The sequence below is a fragment of the Sarcophilus harrisii genome, chromosome 3 (assembly GCF_902635505.1).
Source record: "Sarcophilus harrisii chromosome 3, mSarHar1.11, whole genome shotgun sequence".
Lineage (NCBI taxonomy): Eukaryota > Metazoa > Chordata > Mammalia > Dasyuromorphia > Dasyuridae > Sarcophilus > Sarcophilus harrisii.
In genome coordinates, this window is record NC_045428.1 from 330,406,764 (window position 1) to 330,430,135 (window position 23,372).

Here is a 23,372-nt window from a genome sequence, read left to right on the forward strand (position 1 = left end):
AGGAAGAAAAATCTGGAACACAAGATTTTGCAAATGTGAATGTTGAAAACTATCTTTGTATATATTTGGAAAAAAAAATACTATTAAAAAAAAAAAAGAAAAGGAAGAGGTCCAGTTGACTTCTGAGGCCTCTCTACTTCTAAATCTATGAAAAAAAAAAAAGGATTATATATAAAATCATGAACTTCTGTTGTATTCATAGTTTGTTTTTTTATATTAAAGCTTTTAATTTTCAAAACATATACATAAATATTTTTCAACAATTACTCTTGCAAAACCTTGTGTTCTAATTTTTTTCTTCACTTCCCCCTTCTTCACTTCCCTAAATGGCAAGTAATGCAATATATGTTAAACATGTGTAGTTCTTCTGTACATATTTCCATAATTATCATGCTGCACAATCAGCAAAATCAGATATATATATATATATATATATATATATATATATATATAAAAGAAAACAAAAAGCAAGCAAACCACAAAAGAAGAGGTAAAAATACTATGTTGTGATTCACACTCAGTTTCCACAATCCTCCCTCTCTGGGTTCAAATGATTCTCTCCATCACAAGACCATTGGAACTGTCCTAAATCACCTCACTGTTGAAAAGAGTCACATCCATCAGAATTTATCACTGTATAATCTTGCTGCTGCTATGTACAGTGATTCTGGTTCTACTCACTTCATTTAACATCAGTTCATGTAAGTCTCTCCAGGCCTTTCTGAAATAATCCTATTGATCATTTCTTGTAAAAACATAGTTTGTTTTCAATAAATGTATATTATATGACATTAGTAACACATTTGCTTTGTGTCTCCTTTTGAACGTTTCCTTGTGTATTTTTAATATTGATGAACTTTTCTTTCCTTTTATAATTCATCTCAGTCATTACTAATTCTCCCTATTCCTGCTGTCAAATAGAAATCCTTCCTTATAACATGTAAATATAGATGACAAATCAAAGATTCTATGATTCTGTGAAATACTGGCCTTGTCTGAAAAAAAAAATGTCTGTCTCCTCCTGCGCTGCTGGCCCAGCAAGTCAAATAAAGTTTAGAATCATATAAATAGGAGCAAAAAAAAGACAGGCTCTGCCCTTTCAGAAGCTTGTATTCTGATGGGGAATAACAACACATAAAAGAAAGCTGGGGAAGGGGAGTATGCTGGAGAAGAAAGTCTAAAGAATCAGAAAGTACAGAATGAACATGGCTGGCATAGGGACCCTTCCTGAAACTGGAGGTTCCAGGAGAAAAGAACCAATCAGAGGAAAGGACTTCAAGGGTGGAAGGATTTTCCAGGGTGAGGAGGCTGCTGGAGATGGATGTAAAAGGAGATTTGGAAAGTCAGGAGTAAGCCCCACCAAGAGAGGAGTGAAAAACACCTCCCAGTCAAAAGTTATGAGGTCAGTCTGTGCCTCAAATAGGATGAGAAGGATGGGACTGTCAGTAAGAAGTATCCTACCTTTGAGTCCTTTCTCTCCAAAAAGCTAATCTTCTACCCTAAATGATTCATTTGAAGATTCACAACTCCCAAGATACTAACGAGCCACTGGCAAAACTTGGAGGTTATCCAAGAATGTCTTCTTCCCTCCCTTTTCTTCACTTTCCCCTTTTACAAGTGGTCTTTACTTCACCTCCAAAACCTTACAGTGCCCTCACCTCTCTATCAAGGATGCTGTTGCTATTCAGTCATTTTTATTCATGTCCAACTTTTCATGACCCCATTTGGAGGTTTCTTGGCAAAGATATTGGAGTGATTTGCCATTTCCTTCTCATTTTACAAATGAGGAAACTCAAGGTTAGTCATTTAATTTATTTATTCAAATTTGAGTGTGAATGACTAGGTAAGTTTCACCTGGCCATTTGGATTTTATGTGAGAAGTTTGAAGACAACATTTTGCCTTAGAGACTTTAGTTATTAGTGGTAGACTTTACGTTACCTGGTCCTATGGGAAACCAGCGGGGGAAATATTTTTGTTATATATTGGGAGTTTTCTTGATTCTCTTAAAATCCACAATTTTTATCTATATGTTATCTATAGGGTTAGCCTTGCCTATTATCAGAGACACAAATATACAGTCCAGGGAGCAGCTCAGAAAACAGATTTTGATTTAAAAATTTTAAAAAAGGTTCAAGACCAGCTATGCCCAGCAAAAGAACTCTGGGAAATGACTAAGAACCATTACATTGAATTCCCAATCCCTATATTTTTGCCAGCCTGCATTTTGGATTTCCTTCACAGGCTAATTGTACAATATTTCAGAGTCCAATTCTTTTTGTACAGCAAAATAACGTTTTGGTCATGTATACTTATTGTGTATCTAATTTACACTTTAATATATTTAACATCTACTGGTCATCCTGCCATCTAGGGGAGGGGATGGGGGGAAGGAGGGGAAAAATTGGAACAAAAGGTTTAGCAATTGTCAATGCTGTAAAATTACCCATACATATAACTTGTAAATAAAAAGCTATTAAAAAAAAAAGGTTCAAGAAAGTTTAGGTAAATATCTAGGGCAGCTCTGATTTATGAGATAAAATGTATGGACCTTTACTCCTATGCCTTCCCACAAATCTTCCCTTAGCTCATTTATCACAGAATACCAGGTTGAAGGTCTTGGTTCAGTGACTCAACCAGGTGGACATCATTGATGCCCTTGAAAACCTGACTTGAAGTGTTCTTAAAACTCTTTTTTTTTTTTAATTTATTTTTATTTTTTTTTATTTAATAGCCCTTTATTTACAGGATATATACATGGGTAACTTTACAGCATTAACAATTGCCAAACCTCTTGTTCCAATTTTTCACCTCTTACCCCCCCACCCCCTCCCCTAGATGGCAGGATGACCAGTAGATGTTAAATATATTAAAATATAAATTAGATACACAATAAGTATACCTGACCAAAATGTTATTTTGCTGTAGAATCTTAAAACTCTTGACAGTAGTTTCCCTTTTCTACAGTTTTCACCAAGAATAGAAGGTAGTAAGGTAACCACAGGCAGAATGACACAATTGGAAGGGCTCTTGAGAGTGACTCCAGTCCTTTTATTTTACAGATGAAGAAACTGAGGCTGAGATAGATCTTGACCAAGAAATGGCATTTGAACCCAGGACTTCTGATTCTAATCCAAATCTAGGTTCTCTCCTATTCAATCGCAAATGTTTATTAAGAAGATATGTACAAGACACTGTGTGTCAATTTATTTTGTATGTAGGACACTGTTAGGAAGACAGAATAACACATAAACCTTTCTCTTAAGGGGAATTTAAAGACCAGCTAAAGAATAAAACTGGTAGAGTGTGATATAGTGCCATATGAAAGAAGAAACATAATTTTATGCAGGTTTTGAGAAGGTATACTTTAAATTGGAAGAATTAGGAGAAAACTTCAAGAAGGAGGCAATTATTTCAGTGGGATCTTGGAAAAAAAAGTCCTATAAAGTTGATTCTTTTGACCTCCCCAAGTGCAAAACTTTATAGTTATCTATGTTATATATCATCATATTAGATTTAGTACAATGTTTTAACCAGTCAGGATCTTCTGGGATTTTGTCATTTCAAATATCAGTTACCTCTCTTAGTTTTGTTTCCATCTGCAAATCCGATAAGCATGCCATCTATGACTTTATTCCCCAGTCACTGATAAAAAAAAAAGTTAAATTAATAGGGCCAAGGGCAGATCCCTGAGGCTTTCCACTAGCAACTACCTTCCAAGCTGACATTAATGACAAGTTCATACTGTCTAATCCCTTATATAGAAAAGATTTGTTCTATTTAGTCCCAGAGGGCAGAACAAGAGCAATAGCTACGTAGAAGTTTCAGATTTAGTTTTGATGGAAGGAAACACTTATGGGATCATAAATTGAGTATTGAAAGGAAGCTTTGATTTTTTTTTTTTGTCCATTTTTACAAATGAGGAAAACAGCTTCAAAAAAGTTAGATGACTTGCACACGATCACCAGGCTAGTAAATATCTGAAGCAATACTTGATCCCAGGCCTTCCGACTCAGTAGCTTATGGACTTTAGGTTCTCTCCACCCTGAAACTCTTCTGACAAAAGCTGGAGAGGCGTTTGTTAGGGATATTATAGAGAATATTCATATTCTGCTATGTTGGACTAGATGGCCTCTGAGGTCTTTTCCAACTCAGGAGATTCTGTGATCATATAACCAAAAATAGTATAGATATCCTTCAAATCAAATCCCTAAAGCTGGCAAGAATAAAAAAAATAAGATTTTTCATCTGACACAAATATAACCTCAAGAATAAAATCACAAGACCTAATTAATCCTGGGAGGTGTTATTCTGGACTGGTTTTGAACACTTCTTATATGATGAATGACTGTGAAAAAAGACAGAGTGACCTGGTAGGTATAAAGTCTGGAAGCCTGAATAATTGCCTCTGCCTCTAATTAGCTGGGTAAGTGACTTCAGCTCTTTGAACCACAGCTTCTTCATCTGCAAAATGGTGAGTTTAGGTGAAATGATCTCTCAAGTTACGTCAATATGTCACATTTTATGATTTTAAGAAAACTCAATGATCTTTAGTGGGGAAAAACATTAGCTTTATCAAGAGGAATGAATAAAGACAGCCAAAGTCAGTCACTGAGATGCAGAACACTCCTTTTGTCTTAGCTGAGGTGCCATTTCAAATTGGAGCCCTTCCCTGACTCTTATGGATCACATTTTCTTCTCTGAACTCTTTCACAAGTAGATAATTCAGCATTTGATTATTTTTTGTTTTACATGAGAGCGGAGTCCAAGTTTTAAACTTCTCTTGCTCTCCCTACCCTTTCCAACATATATGCCAACATAAAAGTAGGCTCCCAGTAGACACCATGGCATTGTGGATAGGATTTGAGAGACAAAAAGACTTGGAGTTTGAACCCCACTCATCTGCCCCCTTATCCTGTCCCACTTACTAGCTGTGTGATCATAGGTCAATTACTAAACCTTAGTTTACAAATCTCAGAGGTGTTGGAAGGCTTAAATGTGAATGTGAAATTCGTGAAAAAAATATGTAAGCACTTTGCAAACTTTAAAGACCTATGAATGAAATTACCTATTAAGGCAAGGAGTTTGACTGGATGACTTGCAAAGATCTCTAAGAATCCATTACATTAATGTGGATATTTACTTGTGGATTTTGAATTTCATAGGAGACGGGATGATATACAGATTTATGGAGATGAGGGCCAGGGGAGGTATCTTGTTGCATACTTAGCCAGAGAGTATATATTGTGAATAGAGACTTGAAGAACCCTCTTTATTAGTCTTAGCACATGATGGTTCAGGGACCTGATGACTAATTGACATTGTAACTGCAATTCTAAAACTCACCATGTTGCAAACATGTCTCTGCCCTTTACGAATTACACTTCCTGGCATAGATGACACAATGTCTATTTCTTGTAATGGCTTGAAATGCCACTTGGAACCCACCCCTTTAGTGTGTGTCCCAGTTTATCAATTCACTCATTATTATTAGCTAGACTAATGAGAACTGGGGAATGGATGAGTCAAAGCTGCAGATGATCCAAAATTTTTTTTCATAGAATCCCATTCTGAGTTGGAAGAGATTTCAGGGATCGTGTAGTCCAATTCATTTGACTTAAGCTAAAATTTAAGAGAATTTGTGATCTCTGAGAGCCTGCAAATTGCAAGCTAGCCAGGGATTAAGGTAGGAGCAAAGTAGATAGCTCAGCACTAAAATACTGATTACAGAAAATCTGCAATGTGGCTGCAGAAGAGGTGATTTCTTAAAGCATACACTAAATCAAGTACATTTTAAGCTACTCTCATTCTCCCTATTTTGTAGCCAATGATAGGCACTGAAAGTCCTATAAGAAGGTATTTCCACACATATTAATGCATTGTTAGTGGAGTTGTGAACTGATCTAACCATTCTGGAGAGCATTTTGGAACTATGCTTATAGTGCTATAAAACAGTGTATAACCTTTGATTTCAGCACTATCTCTCCTAGGTCTATATTCCAAAAAGATCATAAAAGAGGGAAAAGGACCCACATGTGCAAAAATGATTGTAGCAGCTATTTTTGTAGGGGTAAGGAACTGGAAAATGAGTAGATGCCCATTATTTGTGGAACAGCTGAATAAGTTATGTTACTGCTCTATAAGAAATGATAAACAATCTGATTTCAGAAAATCTTGTAAAGACTTATATGAACTAATGCTAAATGAAGTCAGCAGAACTGGGAGAACATTGTACACATTAACAACAAGATTATAGGATGATAGCTTATGATTGACTTAGTTCTCAGCAATTCAGTGATCCAAGACAATTCCAATAGACTTGGAATGGAAAATGCCATCCACATGCAGAGAGAGAACTATGGAGACTGAACGTGGATTGAAACATAATATTTTCTCCTTTTTTGAGGGGGAGTTTGTTTTGTTTGTTTGCCTTTTGTTTCTCATGATTTTTCCTGTATATCATGACAAATAATGGAAAGATGTTTAAAAGGACTATACATGTATAACCTATATCAAATTGTTAGCATTGGGAGGGGAGAGAGAAGGAAGGAAGCGAGAAAAATTTGGAACACGAAATCTTACAAAAATGAATGTTGGAAATTATCTTTATATTTGGAAAAATAAAATACTGTCAAGACAAAACAAAAATCAAATGAGAGATGGAGGAAAAGCTAAAAAATAAATATGAACCATCCAAGAAAAACAAGAAGACTATGAAAAGAAAGTCAACCAAATGCAAAAGGAGAGCCAAAGTTTAAAATCATTCTTCAAAAATTACTGGGCAAGGAGAAATTAGTGAAGCAATTACCAAGAAATAACACAACAAAATATAAATAATGAAAAAAAAAGAAAAAGAAAATGTGAAACATAAGATTTAACATGACCACTTTTTTATCTCAAGGAGGTCAAAGCCAGAGAAAGTCCTATGCCAAAATATTTATAGCCTCACTTATATAGCTCCAAACTAGAAACAAATCAAGCACTCATGAATTGGAGGAATGGATAATAACAACAATAATAGTTCTAGCCAAATGGATTACTCACTATTCTCCAAATATCCAGTTTGTTAGAACCTTACTCCAGAGTGTACCTTGTACCCCATTTGTCTTTCATGGCTCCATCTAGATGACACCCCCCCTCTTTCTGGAAACCCTCCTGATTCTCCCCAGCCAGATGTAATCTCTCATTTGATGCTTTATAGTATATTGTTTATATCTCAATATTACATCTATCACATTCTACCTTGTATTATCAGCGTCCACCTACATGCCTTCTCCCCTTCAGACTGGAGCTCCATGAATGCAGGAACCTGGCTTGATTCACTATTGCATCGCCTAATATGTAATGATAATATCTAAGCACATAGTGAACCTCTCAACAAATGTAAGTGAGTTGAAAATGATGAATTTTTTTAAAGGCTAAAGAAACAAATGCAACTTCTTGTATTTATCATTCACCCAACAGACACACTTATGAAGTATTTATTTATAAATCAAGAACTTGGTGGGGGATACAGTTTCATATTATATGGGAGACATAGGCTTGGAAGAAAAGGAAAGAAAGAGAAAAAGTAAAGAAAAAGGAAGAAAGAAAGGAAGACCTAAACCCATTGAATTAATAAAACCAATCGTTTTATCATTCACATTTTTAAAAATGTAGTGATAACTGAAGGATCTGATCTGAGCAGTAATTTCAAACATTTTGAAGAATATGGCATTACATAATAAAAGTTACAAAAATGTTTAGGCTCTTTGTTCAGCAATCCCAATTGTAAGTTTATTCCCTAAGGAGGCAAGTAAAAGGAAGACAAGGGTTAATCTGTACAAAAATACTCATGGTAGCACTATTTGCCAAAGCAGGAAACTAGAAACCAACTTGGCATATGCCCAATAATGAAAGAATGGCTAAATGTTCTATGATACATGAACATAATGGGTTATTATTGAATTGTATAGAGTGACAAATATGGAAAGACTTATAGGCAGTAATGCAAACTGAAAAAAGCAGAACTCAAAGGAGCTGTGACTATAACTGTGCAATGACACATCAAAAAGGCAACAAACCTTATGGTATATACGTATCGTGGCTAATTTTGGTGTTATCTTGTTAAAGGCACAGGGTACAATGATTTGTAACCATTTTGGTGATGGGGGGAAGGGAAATTGCCGGTTTATTTTTTATTGTTCTTGCCTAAGATTTCCCTTAAGTTCTTTATTTTTGGTTATTATATATTTGAAGGATTGTGTTTTCACAGAAGTTAAAATAAAATGTATCCATAAAATAAAGTTTAAAACAATACTTTTTTATTCATTGTTTTTCATTTCAGTATAGAAGGAAACCTATAAATCTTAAATTCAATAAATAAATATTAACACCTCAATAAAAGTGTTTTTGTAATTGACTGCATTCTTAAGTCTTGAGCTGAGATTTTTCTTTTCTCTAGGAAAGCTTGGTCTTTGTAAATTTGTAAATGGGGCAGTTTGGTCCATCAAATTTGTTCAATTCCTAAATCCATTCCCTAAAGCTGTATCCTTCTACCTTCATTTGTTGTCAACTACTCTTCCTTCCCTGCCATATTGTTGTTATTCATTCATCTCTTTTCATATAGAAGAAAGGATAGGGGGAAGACAGGGAGTGTATAAAGAGTTTAGACCTCTCCTCTAATCACAGAGGTCACTGAAGAAAGAATGGGCTGAAAGTACAGGAAAGACAAAGGTGTCTTAGTTAATAAGAGAACCCTACTGAAAAAAGATTGTACTTTAGGTTAACTTAATAAAAGCATATTAGTCAATAAACCTTTATCAAGTATCTTCTCTGAACCAACCACTGTGGTGGAAATACAAAGAAAGCCCCCCCCCCAAAAAAAAAAAAAAAAAAAAAGAACATGGACTACAAGATAAATGGGAAAGAACCAGGGGGGGAAAGACACTAGCATTAAGGTGGATCAGGAAAGATGGGAATCTGAAGAAACACATCAACTAGGAATAAGGAGACTTTATAAGTGATTTTATAGGACTTTTTAGTTGGAAAACAGCTTAGGGATTCTCTAGGGCAGTGATATTTTTACCTTGAAAACAGAGAGACTATTTTTGTTTTGTAGCCTTTCTTTGTATCCCAAATGCTTACATAGCACAGCAGATAGTAGGCTTCTATCAGTTCTATCTGCCTACCTGCCTTTTCTATCATAGATTTTCTGTGTACTCTCAAAATAATTTTAAATGCATAAAATACATAAGACTATAAAGGTAATCAATTATATTGAAATACAGTTATCAAAAATGTGTATATATTATATATAGATATATAGACATATATGTATATTGTGGAAACCCTTGAAATTTAATGTTTGTTTTCTACCTTCCCAGGCAGAAGCACTGGACACAGAATAACTCATAGAAAACACATATTAATCTCAGGGGTACAATATTATATATTCATAGACCCCCAAGTTAAAAATGCTTGATCTAATTCAATGCTCTTATTTTTACAAATTAAGAAAATGAAATTCAAAGAAAGGAAGCAATTTAAGGTCACATAGATAGATATTAAACCTGTGAACTCTAATCTTGGCTCTCCACTGACCTTGAGGAGTCACATGATCTTTAGGAGCCTCAGTATCCTTATCTGTAAAAGGAGAGGATTGGATTATATAAAATTGCTTCCAGCTATTGTTCAGTTTCTCTTCTCCCACATTTACCATTTTATCCCTAATCCTTTCATTATCCTGGGATTACTATCAATATAAACTGTCAGAAGCATGAGTATTCATGCTTGTCAAATCATGCCAAAGCAATTCCCCAAATAATTTACCTGTTGGTCTGTTTCTTGTCCCCTGGTTTTCTCTTTCCTGACAAACACACACACACACACACCCTCTTCCCTCCCTCTTTTCTTTCTCTCTCCTCTCCCTTTCTTGTTTCTTTCTTCCTTTTCTCTTTATCCCATTTCTGTTCTTCCCTTTCCCTTCTCTCTCTTTCTTTGTCTTTCTCTTCCCCTCCTCTCTGTCTCTGTCTCTTCCTGTGTATCTCCTTCCCCTTCTTCTCCTCTCCCCCAGCTATTTGCTGATTTCTCCAGGATGAATCCTTTGGAATCTTTAACCTGAGAACTAGAAAGAATCTCATTGGTTAAATTTGGAAAATATCTTGTTCAGGTACAATCATTTTTAGAAAACTCATTACTTTGCTTATGGCTCAAGCAAAAACTCTGAATAATTCAAGGCTTGGTTAAAATGTATTGTTTGAGTTTGTTTCATGTAAATGGGTTTGATGCTTCTGGTTTAGCAGCTTGTTTCAAGCTTTTTCTTCTTAGCACTGAAAAAGTCAAGCTCAGGGGATTTTCTCAGGATGGTTTTACCAAGGATGCAGGTCTTGAGGGGTTTGGGAAAAAGACTCTTCCAGAAAACTAAAAAGGCCTGGGGCTTAATGGGAGAAGAATTGATAAGTAAAATAAGAAAACAAAGGACCAAGCCCAGTATTAGAAAAAATCTAGTAAAACCTCGAAAAATGATTCAACTTCCTAATGACAACAACTCACATTTACACAACATTTAATGATTAACATAGTGTTTTTATGTCAAAGGTCAGGTTCTCTTATTTTGATTCTCTCATTTTTATAAAAATGAAAACTGAGACTCAGAGAAATTAAATGAACTGAGGCTCAGAAAGATAGCTATGTCATTAACCATGCTTACAAAGCTAGGAAGTAGCAGAATTAAGTCTCAAATAAAGGTCTCCTGACTTCAAAAGTAGTTCTCTTCCCATCGTTCCACATTGTCTCTTAAAAAAAATTGCAGCTGACTTTCAGGGCAAATAATGTGTTTTTGCTGTCTTTGCAAGAGGCTCAAAGAGATCTTTGCTAAGAGCATGAAAGACTGTACTTAAGTACCACGTGGGTGCTATTGCCTTCTCTTGGGGTCCCTCCCTGGTTCCATTGCTCTTATCCAGTTAATTACTAGTCAGCTGGGACTCACTTTTTTTCTTTCTTTTCTTTTTCTTTTTTACTTTTCTTCTGTGAAAAGCAGAAATAGATGCAACTAAATCAATATGCTGTGTTGTCTGCCGAATGGAAATACTGAAAATTCTAAAAATGGGCTGTAAGATAATGGCCCGGAGGTAGTGTGTACTTCCCTCCCAGACAATGAACAAAAAATGCTTTTCTGTTTGGAGGCTGGAGAGAGTGGGAAATATGTTGATAGTAGCCTTTAAGAGGCATTTTTTCAACCAGGTGTCAAACTCAGGCATAGTGGTGCTGAGATATTCTTTAGTTTTCTATGTAATGGAAAAAGCAAAAGGATATGAGTCCCAGATCTACTACTAACTAGCTGTGTGATCCTGACTAAATTAGTCTACCTCTCTGGACTTTAGGTTTCCTAAATTTATAAAAAATGAATAGGACTATAAGATCTCCAAAGGTCCTCTTCAACTCTAAAACCCCATCAATTTACTTTCCAACTGGGAAATCCTAAATGCTATAGACACCTGCCATTTACCTCCAACATCCTGACAGAAACAATGCCCTGGAGGATTTAGCCCTTTCACTTTCTGACATCTCCTTCCCTTCTCTCCTCCCCTCTCTCCATACCTCCCCAAGCTTTGGGCTACTGAGCTCCTGATTGGTAAATACCTCAAGAGCTTCCTACTATGTTGAACCAACTATTTTACCCATGTTTCACCTTAATCTTCCATTTACCTTCTTGTGTATACACCTACACCCCCCCCCCCCCAACACACGCACACACTCCCTCAACAGTTTCCCCAACCTCTTTTCCCCCAGGTACTTTGTATTTTTAGGGAAAGATCAGGAGTTTTAGGAATATCAAGTGGTGAAAGGCTACACTTTATTGCTGTCCCTAATCATCTTCTCCAACAATGTGGGATTTTCAGAGGAAAGTGAACTCCACCACCAGCTCAGTCCTTTTGCTGTTTAACTCAGGCAGAAGGTCAGAGTCTGAGAGGTGAGACATGAGAGACAAAGCACTCCCCGTTCAGAGGATTTTTGCAGAAGATCAAATGTGACATGGAGCCCCAGGGAGCTGGTTTTTCTCATGTGCTTGCTATTCCTGGATTTAGTATGATTAGCTCAGGGACACATGCTCCCAGTTTTGTTTTGTTTTTAGTGGGCCAACTCAAGCCTACTCAGTAAGCCTTTCCAAATCAATCTTCACCACAGTGACCTTTCCCTGCTTTGAACCTCTACATCCCCGGCAATTAGAATCAGTAGCACTCGTTTAAGTTTCATCTATTGTCTCATTGTTTCATGTGTGTGTGTCTCATCTGTTTGTCCCACTAGAGAGTAAACTCTCAAAGGGCAGGGAAAATATCTCATACTGAACCCATACAGTACCCAACATAGTATCATATACTTTAAAAGCCCTAAATATTTGCTCAATGTCACAAAACTTGGAAAGCTCACTTTAGAAAATGGAATGGTGAATTATGTAAGAATTATAAGTTTATGAACTAGAACTAGAAAGGGCCTTAGAGATCATCTAGTCTGAGCTTCTCATTTTTCAGATGAAGGAACTGAGGCTTAAAGAGTAAAGTGACAGTTTGAATTTTGGCTCTGCCAAGTTTAAAGACACTAAGACTAATAAAGAACTGGGCTATCCTAGATCCATAGACTTGGCTTCCATCCAATCTCAGTAACTCTATGATGCTAGAAGAAGAATTATCCCGATACACTACTCAAGACAACATAGTATAGTGAACAGAGTCCATTTTTGAAGTCAAGATTCAAGTTCTATCTCTGACATATACTACCTATGTGATCCTGCAAGAATATTCTAAGATGATAAGTTACAGTCCAAGTACTAATGCACCAATGTGCATTAAGGAAGAGTTTCTTCAATACAATTCCCAATCCTAAATAAATAAAAGATTCAGACCAAAAATTCTAATAAAAATGTCCCATCTAAATGATGACAGGTGTAATAGATTGAATCCCCTTCTGCTTGATCAAATGAATAGGATGACAATATAATAACAGCAGATTTCATAGATGAGGAAATTGGGGCTCAGTGAGATTAAATTCTCTAACAACAGACACATTGTCTTTGATCACTCCAAATTCAGGTATCTTGATTCCAAGTACAGCATTATTTCCACTAAACTATGATGCTATATGTCAGTAAATATATGGTAAAGAACAAAAACAAAAAACAATCAAAACCAAAAATCTGTTGTGGAAAAACCCAACAGGATTGTAATCCTAGTCAAATTACTGAAATCCCTCTCTGGATCTCAGTTTTCTCATCTCAAAAAATGGAAAGATTGGGTTGGATTAGGTGGACGGTGCCAAACTAAAAAGAGAAATAGATCTTTGCAGGTTGCATACCAATTTATAAAACTACAAATTAACATTCTGTGTTGCATTTTATTTTTATTCGTTTTGTTAAATCCCAATAATGTTCTGGATTAGATGATTTCTAAGGTTCCTTCCCACTTCCAGAATCTACTACTCTGGGGCTCAGTTAGCAAAAATCAAGGACTACTGACTTCAAAGTCTGAGAAGGCCACAAGATTCAGTGGAAAGATCACTGTATTTAGAAACAGAGATCCTGGGATGAAATCCTGAATCTGCCATATTGTTTGTGTGGCCTTGGACAAGATGGCAAATACCTCAGTCAGCAAAATGAAGGATTTGGACTGAATGACCTTGAAGGTCCTCAAGAAAGTTTTGAAGTTCTGATTCTAAATCTATTACCTTAAAAATCCTCTAAAGAAGATTTTGGATGGGTTTGGATGGGTACACTTATGGGTCATGTGATTATGCATAATTAACTATAAACCAAGGATAAAAGTTTAGGATTGTGGAGGGGAAAGTACTTTGCAAATTGCAAAATTCTGTCTGTACAAACATATTAGTGTCACATCAGGTATTTTGGTGTTTGAATTGATTTCATATATCTTAGTTATTCACCTAAGGGACCTGGGATTCTGTTTTGCTTTAGTATCTATTCAGAAGACAGCACTACTAAACAAGAGATTATATGCCTTTCAGAGGCATGAAAAGTCCTATTATTTACTTCTTCCTGCACTGGCAGGTAACATTTTTGAAGAGAGATAACTGAGAAGTCACAGTGACTTGAAGAGATCTTAATAGTGCCTACTGGTGCTATTTGTAATTGGGGACAACCCAGAGAGCCCAGGCACTCTGAATCTAGCAATCAAAAGGACAATTAAGAAAAAAAGGGAAGAAGGGGTTCAGTTAGCATTCTCCCTCTTTCCCTCCCTTATCTCAAGGTGCTCTCCATTACAACCATAGCCATGGTACTCAGGGACATCTTTACTAAGCAGGACATAAGTAGTCCCAGAACTATTAACCTGCCATTTGCCCATTGTAATTTTATTCTTTTTCAGTCATAAAGAATTTTTAATACTGAAGAGACTTCTTTAAAAATTAAAATGCCTCCAATAGGCTTGTGATGGAGAGAGCCATCTGCATCCAGAGAAAGGGCTGCAGGGACTAAGTGAGGATTACAACATAGTATTTTCACCTTTGTTGTTTGTTTGCATTTTGTTTTCTTTCTCATTTTTTCCTTTTTGATTTGATTTTTCTTGTGCAGCATGATAATTATGGAAATATGTATAGAAGAATTGCACATGTTTACCATATATTGGATTACTTGCTGTCTAGGGAAGGTGGTGGGGGGAAGGAGGGAAAAAATTTGGAACACAAAGTTTTGTAAGGGTGAATGTTGAAAATTATCTATGCATATATTTTGAAAATAAAAAGCTTTGGGGCAGTTAGTAGAAGATACAGCACCAGCCCTGAAGTCAGGAGGATCTGAGTTCAAATCTGGCCTCAAAGACACTTAACAATACTTGGCCGTGTGACCCTGGGCAAGTCACTTAACCCCAATTGCCTCAGTAAAAAAAAAAAAAGAAAGAAAAGAAAAAGCTTTAATGAAAAAGACAGTTCTTCAGATTCATGATATATAAAGTAGTCTATAGGTTTCTATCCTCATTATTTTCCTCATGATTTGATTCAGTATACAAATATCCCTTCTAAAATGTGGTACCTTCAGCCTTAACAATTAACACCTGGAATTTCTTGGCAGGAATTCATTTGTAGACAACTGAAGAGCAAGAATGAGATAGAGGATAAGGGCATTTTGTCTGGATGGGTAGTATCTAGGGCTTACTGAATATACTTGGTCAATGTTACTTTAAGTCAAGATCAAATTCACAGGAAACAATAATTGTGCCTTTTACAAATCATTTAATTTTTTTTCCTCCTACATACATGGCTGACCACCCTCTTGATATTTTCTTCTCTCTAGGTTTTAGAGACACTATTCTTTCCTATTCCTCCTATCTAACTATTCCTCATTCTTCTTTTCTTGATACTTAATTAAGCCATGTCCATTCACCATAGATATCCCACAGGGCTCTGTCCTGCTATCCTTTACTCTTCACTATTTCTCAGAAGAGAATCCACTCATTTTACACGCTTCTTACACCTTATACTCTCCCATGTTCTCTTTGATCTAGAGATACTGATCTCTATGCTATTCCACAAATAAAACACTGTATCTCTTAGCTCTTGGTATTTTTCTCTATCTGTCCCCCATACTTGCAATGCTCTCCCTCCTCATCTCAGCTTCCCACCTGTCTTTAAGCTTCAGCTAAAATTCTATCTTCTGCAGGAAGTCTTTCTTCATCCCTTTTAATTCCATTTCCATCCTCCTTTATCTTATATATAGTTTGTTTGTACATAGTTGTTTGCTTATTATCTCTCTTTTAAACTGTGAAGTTCAACAAGATTATAAGATGATCAATGGATGGATGTGAATCTTTTTCAACTATGAGGTGATTCAGGCCACTTCCAATGGTCTTGTGATAAAGAAAGCTATCTGCATCCAGAGAGAGCACTGTGGGAATTGAGTGTGGATCACAACATAAGTGTTTTCAATTCTTTTGTCATTGTTTGCTTGCATTTTGTTTTCTTTCTCACTTTTTCCCCTTTTGATCTGATTTTTCTTGTGCAGCATGATAATTGTGGAAATATGTATAAAAGAATTGCACATGTTTAACATATATTGGATTATTTGCTGTCTAGTGGAAGGGTGGGTAAAAGGGAGGGGAAAAATTTGGAACACAAGGGTGAATGTTGAAAACTATCTATGTATATGTTTTGAAAATAATAAACTTTTAAAAAATAAATTTTGAAATCCTCAGGGTGTAAGGATTGTCTTTCACTTTTCTTTGTACTCCCATTCCAGGCTTAGCACAATTCCTGACACAGAATAGTTCCTTAATATTTAGTGACTGACTAACGGATGATGGGTGGAAGTTATAGCGAAGTTAATGGCTCAATAGAACTGCACAAAAAGGAGTTGGAGTGTTTTAGTAGAAAGTCCATTCCCTTTTAATGGAGGTCTTCAAGTTAAGGCTGTATGACAATTTGTTGGGAATACTGAAGAGGGGGATTCATGCTTTAGAGGGGGGGGTTATGCTATAGTCCAGCTCCTTCAACTGGGATTTGTGACCCCACATGGGGTCTTGTAACTGAATGCGGGAATCACGAAATTATGATTATCAGTAAATGTTTGACTTATCTACTTATTTCATATATCTACATACCCAGGATCACATACAAATTTCTCAGGAAAAAAGGGACCTCAACTTTAAGTGTGGAAGGGATTATTATCCCTATTTATTATGAGCAAACCGAGGCCCATTGAAAATGGCTGCCTTGCTATTTAATGGCTGATCTGGATTTCCTTGCCTCCAGGTCTCCCTAGATTGTATATTTTAGCTGTATTCCAAGGCAGGGGGATGAAAGGGGAAGGGAAAAGGGGAAGGTCTGGGTGAATTATGAGTAATAGAATCTTGACTTTACTCACCCTCAGTCTTTTCCATTCCAAGCAGAAGGGTCTGAATTACTTAAAAATTCACCTACTCTCTATCATGGGTCAGGGTACTCTCTGACCCAGACCTGATTTCTTCTCACAGTCAGTCATGCAAGTATTATTTCTTTGCTAGGCCTATCAGGGAAGCCAACCCAAGAAAGGCTAATTCTTTGCTCTCTATTCCCATATCCCTCCGACTCTTCCTTTGCCCCTCTCCAGCAGAGGACAGTTCCAAGAAAGGAGGGGTCCAATTAATGCTATATTGTCCTTTCCTCCACTTATTCCCCAGCAGGCTGCTGCCTTCCCCCTTTCCCACAATTATGTTGTCGACTAGAGATGAAATAAGAGAGAAAGCAAGAAGCTGATCTCAAATCAGCTTTTAAAAGCTGTGTTCTTTCCACAAACACATTAGCTGATGCACTTCTATTTTCTCCAGGACCATTTCTATCTTTCAAAGAGGTTCTAATAAACATTTTCTGTGGCTAGGCAGTAGTAAAGCTGCCTGGAATTGTTATGTAGATACCATGAAAATAAAGTCATTATCTTCCCCCTTTCTCCAAAGTCTGAAAGGTTCCTATAAAAGAATAGAATGCAAATGACAGAGGTATCCATTTGTCAACATGCAAATCCTAAATTTGGTTAGACAGGGAAAAAGAAATGCTCATACCACTACTGCATGAGAAAAATACTATATAAATACACAACTCACAGGCTTGTGCAGTCAAGCATAGTAACTCAAAAAAAGTTTTAACATATAATTAGAAAAAAACCAAAATATTATTTTAAAAAATACTAGAAGGGGATAGGAAAAAAAAATCTGAATTCCCAACTATTTTATTTTTATTTTTTTTTTAATTTAATAGCCTTTTATTTACAGGTTATATGTACGGGTAACTTTACAGCATTGATAATTGCCAAACCTCTTGTTCCAATTTTTCCCCTCTTATCCCCCACCCCCTCTCCCAGATGGCAGGATGACCACTAGATGTTAAATATATTAAAATATAAATTAGATACACAATAAGTATACATGACCAAACCCCAATTATTTTGTAGAGCAATAACTTCAACGAAGGTACTAAGAATGGAAATAAAGAAAGTTAATAAAAAATTTAAAATTCAGAATTGGGCTACATGATATGACAGCATCAGAGATTTTTAAAATCCTCTAATAATCATATTAAATGCTGGACCTCCACCTTGTAGGTTCTTATATCCTTAAGTCCTGATATTAAAAATTCACTATCAGACTCCTCTCATACATGAAGAGGGCTTCTAAAATTCAAAAGTACAAATGATGGTTAACTTTTTATTTGGCAAAAAAAAAAAAAAGTAACCTTAATGTCTCCAAATGAGAAGAGTCCAAATTGACTTAGTTCTGCTGTATAACAACAATAAAAAGCAACATTTGAAGAGCACTTTAAAGTTTGCAAAAGGCCTTGTATATATTATCACATTTGAGCCTCCTGACAACCCTGTGAGGTAGATGCTGCAGTATCCCCATTTTATAAATAAGGAAAATGAGACTCAGGGAAGTTACATGTCATACTCACAGCAACACTTCTAATGAATGTTAGGGTAAGATTTAAATCCAGATCTTGCTGATTGCAAGTCTTCCATTCTAATAACCACTTCACAGTGCCTCTCCTACAAGAGAGATCTCATTTATCCTCAGAACACCCCCAGGGTTCACATACATACATATATGCATGGGAAAAAAATGTTGCCCAATCAGCAAGAGAAGGTAAAATAAGGCATAATGGATAAATGAGGGCCAGAAAATGAGTTGACAAGGGCCTATATCTAATGAGGTGATATCATTTTAGGGATCTTAGAATCAGAAATCAGATTTAAGGTGGAGAGATCTTTGGACGTAATTTAGTTCTATTTTGCAGATGAGAAAAATAGGGTCCAGAGAGACATAAAGAGATTTTGTCAAGATCATGTATGTAATAAGAAGCAGAGCAGCTATTTTAACCTTCTAATTTCAAATAGAAGTGTTCCATGTCCTTTGATGGCTCTGGCTCCTTTGTACATTTACCAACAATTGAGTGGTGCTTCAGCTGTTCTATCCAAAAGAACTCTAACTTCCATTTAATCTTATAGCTGGCTGGGAACCTTTCATTTCCCTCAGGCTTCGGGATCTGCCCACAGCCTGATTTCTTTTAGGCCCAATCTAAGTTGTTTTTTGTTTTTTTTAAGCCCAGTCTAAATGATTCCATTAGATGAGTCTGATGGTCTAGACTGGGACTGCTGGCAAGAACAGAGCCACTCACCAGAGGCAAGGGGCAGGGATGAAATCCAAGTATTTTATCAGCCTGGGCTCCGGATGCCAGACCACACAATGGAGAAGTATCAGCTGGTGAATGATGCACGGTTGGAGAGTGCACTGTTAGGCAGTGTGTTTCTGGGTATATATTTCCTGTTTGGTGAGGAAACCTTGTTCCTGCTAATTACAGTCTTAGATATAGAAGACTCTGGGCCAGGGAACCTTATATAAGTCACTCAGTGTATTATCCACCAACTTTTCAATCCAAGAAATGAGCTATATGTCTCAAGAGCCTGTGTTTGATCTTTGGGACAGAAAACCAAGTATAATGATCCAGCTGAAAGTGGCAATCTGTCAAATGCCAGGGGAGGAAGTCTACATCACTCACCCCAGCCTTCATTATCTGGTGATTATTTCTGAAGCTTTTTGTGAATTCATTGTCATCTCTATTTGCTGATCCCCACCAGTGGGGAGACAGCCAGGAGAGAGACAGACCCCAGCTTCCACCCAGACTTTCTTGCTCTTTTATTCAGGAAGTTAGTGCTAAGGCACTGGAGCAACAAAACAAAACAAAAACAAACAAAAAAACCTCAACGGCATTTTGCAAGCACCTGGCTTACAAGAATCCAGGCATTCTTAGAGTAAGCATCCATTTGTCCTCAGTCCAACCAACTAGTAAAGTTCAGTTACCCAGAATGGTTATGTGATGGTGACAGATTTTTACGGTGGGGGCTCAAGGCCCAAAGTACATTCCCAGTGATCAAAGAACTATCTTACTATATGGATTCCCATTTTAGTAATAAGGATTTTTTTTTGTTGAGTTTTCATAAGTGTTCCAACATGATTAATATGACACATGAATGACATGACTCCACATTATAATCTATATCAAATTGCTTATTTTCCCACTGGGGGAGGGAGGGGAAGTTGGAAGGGAGAGAGAAAATTTGGGACTCAAAAAACCCCCCAAATTTTAAAAATTGTTTTATATGTAATTGAGGAAAAATTAGATAGTAAAGAGAAAAAAATGAGGGCTCATTGTTTAAAATTCAAGAATCCATGTTTGATGGATGAGATTTAGGTAAATTGATCTGCTTAACATGACGATTATATTCCTTACCCATTCTGAACTAATAGGAGCTTGGTGCATAACTAGTGGAAGTCATAGCTTAGTTCTGATCTTGAAATTAAGAATCTCAACAAATTCTACTCTCTAATAATATTAATTTTGTGCCTTCAAGAATATCTCACAGTGAACTCAAGTGTATAATTTTCAAACACAACATGGGAGGAAGTGCTGCAGAAGATTTCCAAGGTTGAAAAAGGGCACACATATACCCTTTGATCCAGCAGTGTTACTACTGGGATTATATCCCAAAGAGATTATAAAGAAGGGAAAGGGACCTGTATGTGCACGAATGTTTGTGGCAGCCCTTTTTGTAGTGGCTAGAAACTGGAAACTGAATGGATGTCCATCAGTTGGAGAATGGCTGAATAAATTGTGGTATATGAAAATTATGGAATATTACTGTTCTGTAAGAAATGACCAACAGGATGATTTCAGAAAGGCCTGGAGAGACTTACACGAACTGATGCTAAGTGAAATGAGCAGGACCAGGAGATCATTATATACTTCAACAACAATACTAGATGATGACCAGTTCTGATGGATCAGGCCATCCTCAGCAACGAGATCAACCAAATCATTTCTAATGGAGCAGTAATGAACTGAACTAGCTATACCCAGAAAAAGAACTCTGGGAGATGACTAAAAACCATTACATTGAATTCCCAATCCCTATATTTATGCTCACCTGCATTTTTGATTTCCAATGCTTATAGAGCCAATGCATAGTACACTCTGATATTCCTGTATCAGATCTAACAAACCTAGTCCACTGAGATGCACTGAGATGCAAATGGTTAGGCCCGGATTTTGGCCACAACAGAATTGTAAATAGTTGTGATAACACATCAGAGCAAAATTATCATACCAATGTCTTCAAGTACATTTCTCCCAAATGACTGGTTTCCATTGTGGACTGCTTTTCCTATTTTAAGTTCAAAGATGTGTCTTTGATCTCTTATAGTTTGCATTTCAGTCACCTGGATCTTTATCAATGTATTAAACAGCTCTGTCTCTGCTATTGTTTATTGGAAGGGAAATTGGTGAGTCAAATTACTCTAAATTTCAAAACCTGAAATGGACTCTTACCTCCTGGCCCTTTACAATGTAAGACATAAAATACTAAGGAAATGCAAACATTTGATAGGGCTATTTGTTGTATCTGGAAGAACAACAACAATTACATATAATTCCTATGCTTATGCAATTTCCCCCATTTGAAATGTTTTCCTCTCTTCTATCTATCCAGATCATATCTCTTTTTCTTGCTTTCCAGGCCTAATCCAAGTTTAATTACAACCATGGATTATCTCCTGCCATCTCTAATCCTAGCAACCTTTCCCTACTCTGAGCTCATTATATGTTTCCCATTCTACTCACTTGGCATATTATATGCATGTAGCATGTATACTTTTTATATTAATTCTTCTTATCATTTAAGTATTTTATGCATTTATCAAGCAATTAATGCATTAAGAAAAATTTATTAAGCACCAACAGACATACCTCAGAGATACTGTGGATTCAGTTTCAGAACACCACAGTAAAGTGAACATTGCCATATAGTGAGTCACATAAATTTTCTGGTTCCCTGTTCCCCATAAAAGTTAAGCTTACAATTTTTTAGTTTTTTGTCCATATAAAAGTTATGCTTACACTATGCTATAATCTATTAAGTGTCTAATAATATTATGATTAAAAATGAATGTTTCTTAATTTAAAATACTTTACTGTTTAAAAATGTTAACCATCACCTGAACCTTCATAAAGTTATAATCTTTATGCTGGTGGAGGGTGTTGTCTTGATGTTGATGATTGCAGGGTGGTGGTTACCAAAGCCTTAGGGCAGATGTGGCAATTTTTTTTATTAAACAATATTATTGTTTTATTAAAGCTTTTTATTTTGAAAACATACGCATGGCCCAATTGCCTCAGCAAAACAAAACAAAAAACATATGTGTGGATAATTTTTCAACACTGACCCTTGCAAAACTTTGTGCCCCAAATTCCCCCTCCCCCTTTCTCCTTCCCCTAGATGGCAAGTAATCCAATATGTTAAACATGTTAAAAACATATGTTAAATCCAATGTATGTATACATATATATACAATTATCTTGCTGAAAAATCAGATCAAAAAGGAAAACACAATGTAAGCAAACAACAACAAAAATAGTGAAAATACTATGTTGTGATCTACACTCAGTTCCCACAGTCCTCTCTCTGGGTGTAGATGGCTCTCTTCATCACAAGATCATTGGAATCATCTCATTGTTAAAAAGAGCCACATCCATCAGAATTGATCATGTATAATCTTGTTGCCATGTACAATGATCTCCTGGTTATGCTCATTTCTCTTAGCATCAGTTCATTCATGTAAGTCTCTCCAGGCCTTTCTGAAATCATCCTGCTGGTTTCTTATACAACAATAATATTCCATAACATTCATATACCATTCAGCCATTCTCCAACTGATGGGCATCCATTCACAGTTTCTAGTTTCTTGCCACTACAAAAAAGGCTGTTATATTTTTGCACATGTGGGTCCCTTTCTCTCCTTTATGATCTCTTTGGGATATAAGAGCTATAGCAATTTCTTAAAATAAGACAATAAAGTTGGCCACATCAGCTGACTTCCTTTCTCATTTAGAAGCTACTGAAGGGTTATTACTTGGCCTAATTTTGATATTGTCAATAGAGCAGTCCAAACACATATAACATTTATAATTGTCTTAGATGATACCCCCCCAAAAATGTTGTGTGTGTGTGTGTGTGTGTGTGTGTGTGTATCACAGATTACAACAGATATAATAATGAAAAAGTTTGAAACATTGCAAGAATTACCAAAATGTAACACAGGGACACAATATGAGCACAAGCAGTTGGAAAAATGGAACTTAGAGGCTTGCTTGAGAAAGGGTTGCTACAAAACTTCAACTTGTAAAAAGCATAGTTCAATAAAATGAAGCATAAAAGAACACACGCCTGTACTAACTGCCTCACATAGTGATAGGCATGAAAAATACAAAGACAAAAAAAATCTCTCCCCTCAAAAAGCTTTTTTCCAGTGAGACTTTAAAGTCCTTGAGGGAAGGTTTTATATTTTACAAATCTACTGGCATGCTAGAG

General features: G+C 36.2%; 1 protein-coding gene across 6 annotated transcripts in view; it reads right to left on the bottom strand.

Moving 5' to 3' along the window:
- The window catches only part of STEAP3 (STEAP3 metalloreductase), a 67,126-nt gene that overhangs the window by 20,218 nt on the left and 23,536 nt on the right, over nucleotides 1-23,372 (bottom strand). For 4 of the 6 annotated variants that reach the window (XM_031959971.1, XM_023499170.2, XM_012544671.3 and 1 more), the window contains exon 2: nucleotides 9,581-9,622. The exons of the other annotated variants lie outside the window; for them this stretch is intronic. Coding sequence is in view for 3 of the 4 variants with exons in the window: in XM_023499170.2 (XP_023354938.1) it covers nucleotides 9,581-9,622 (42 nt within the window). In the remaining variant the exon portion in view is untranslated. The remainder of the gene's footprint in view (nucleotides 1-9,580; nucleotides 9,623-23,372) is intronic. 6 annotated transcript variants of the gene reach the window in all.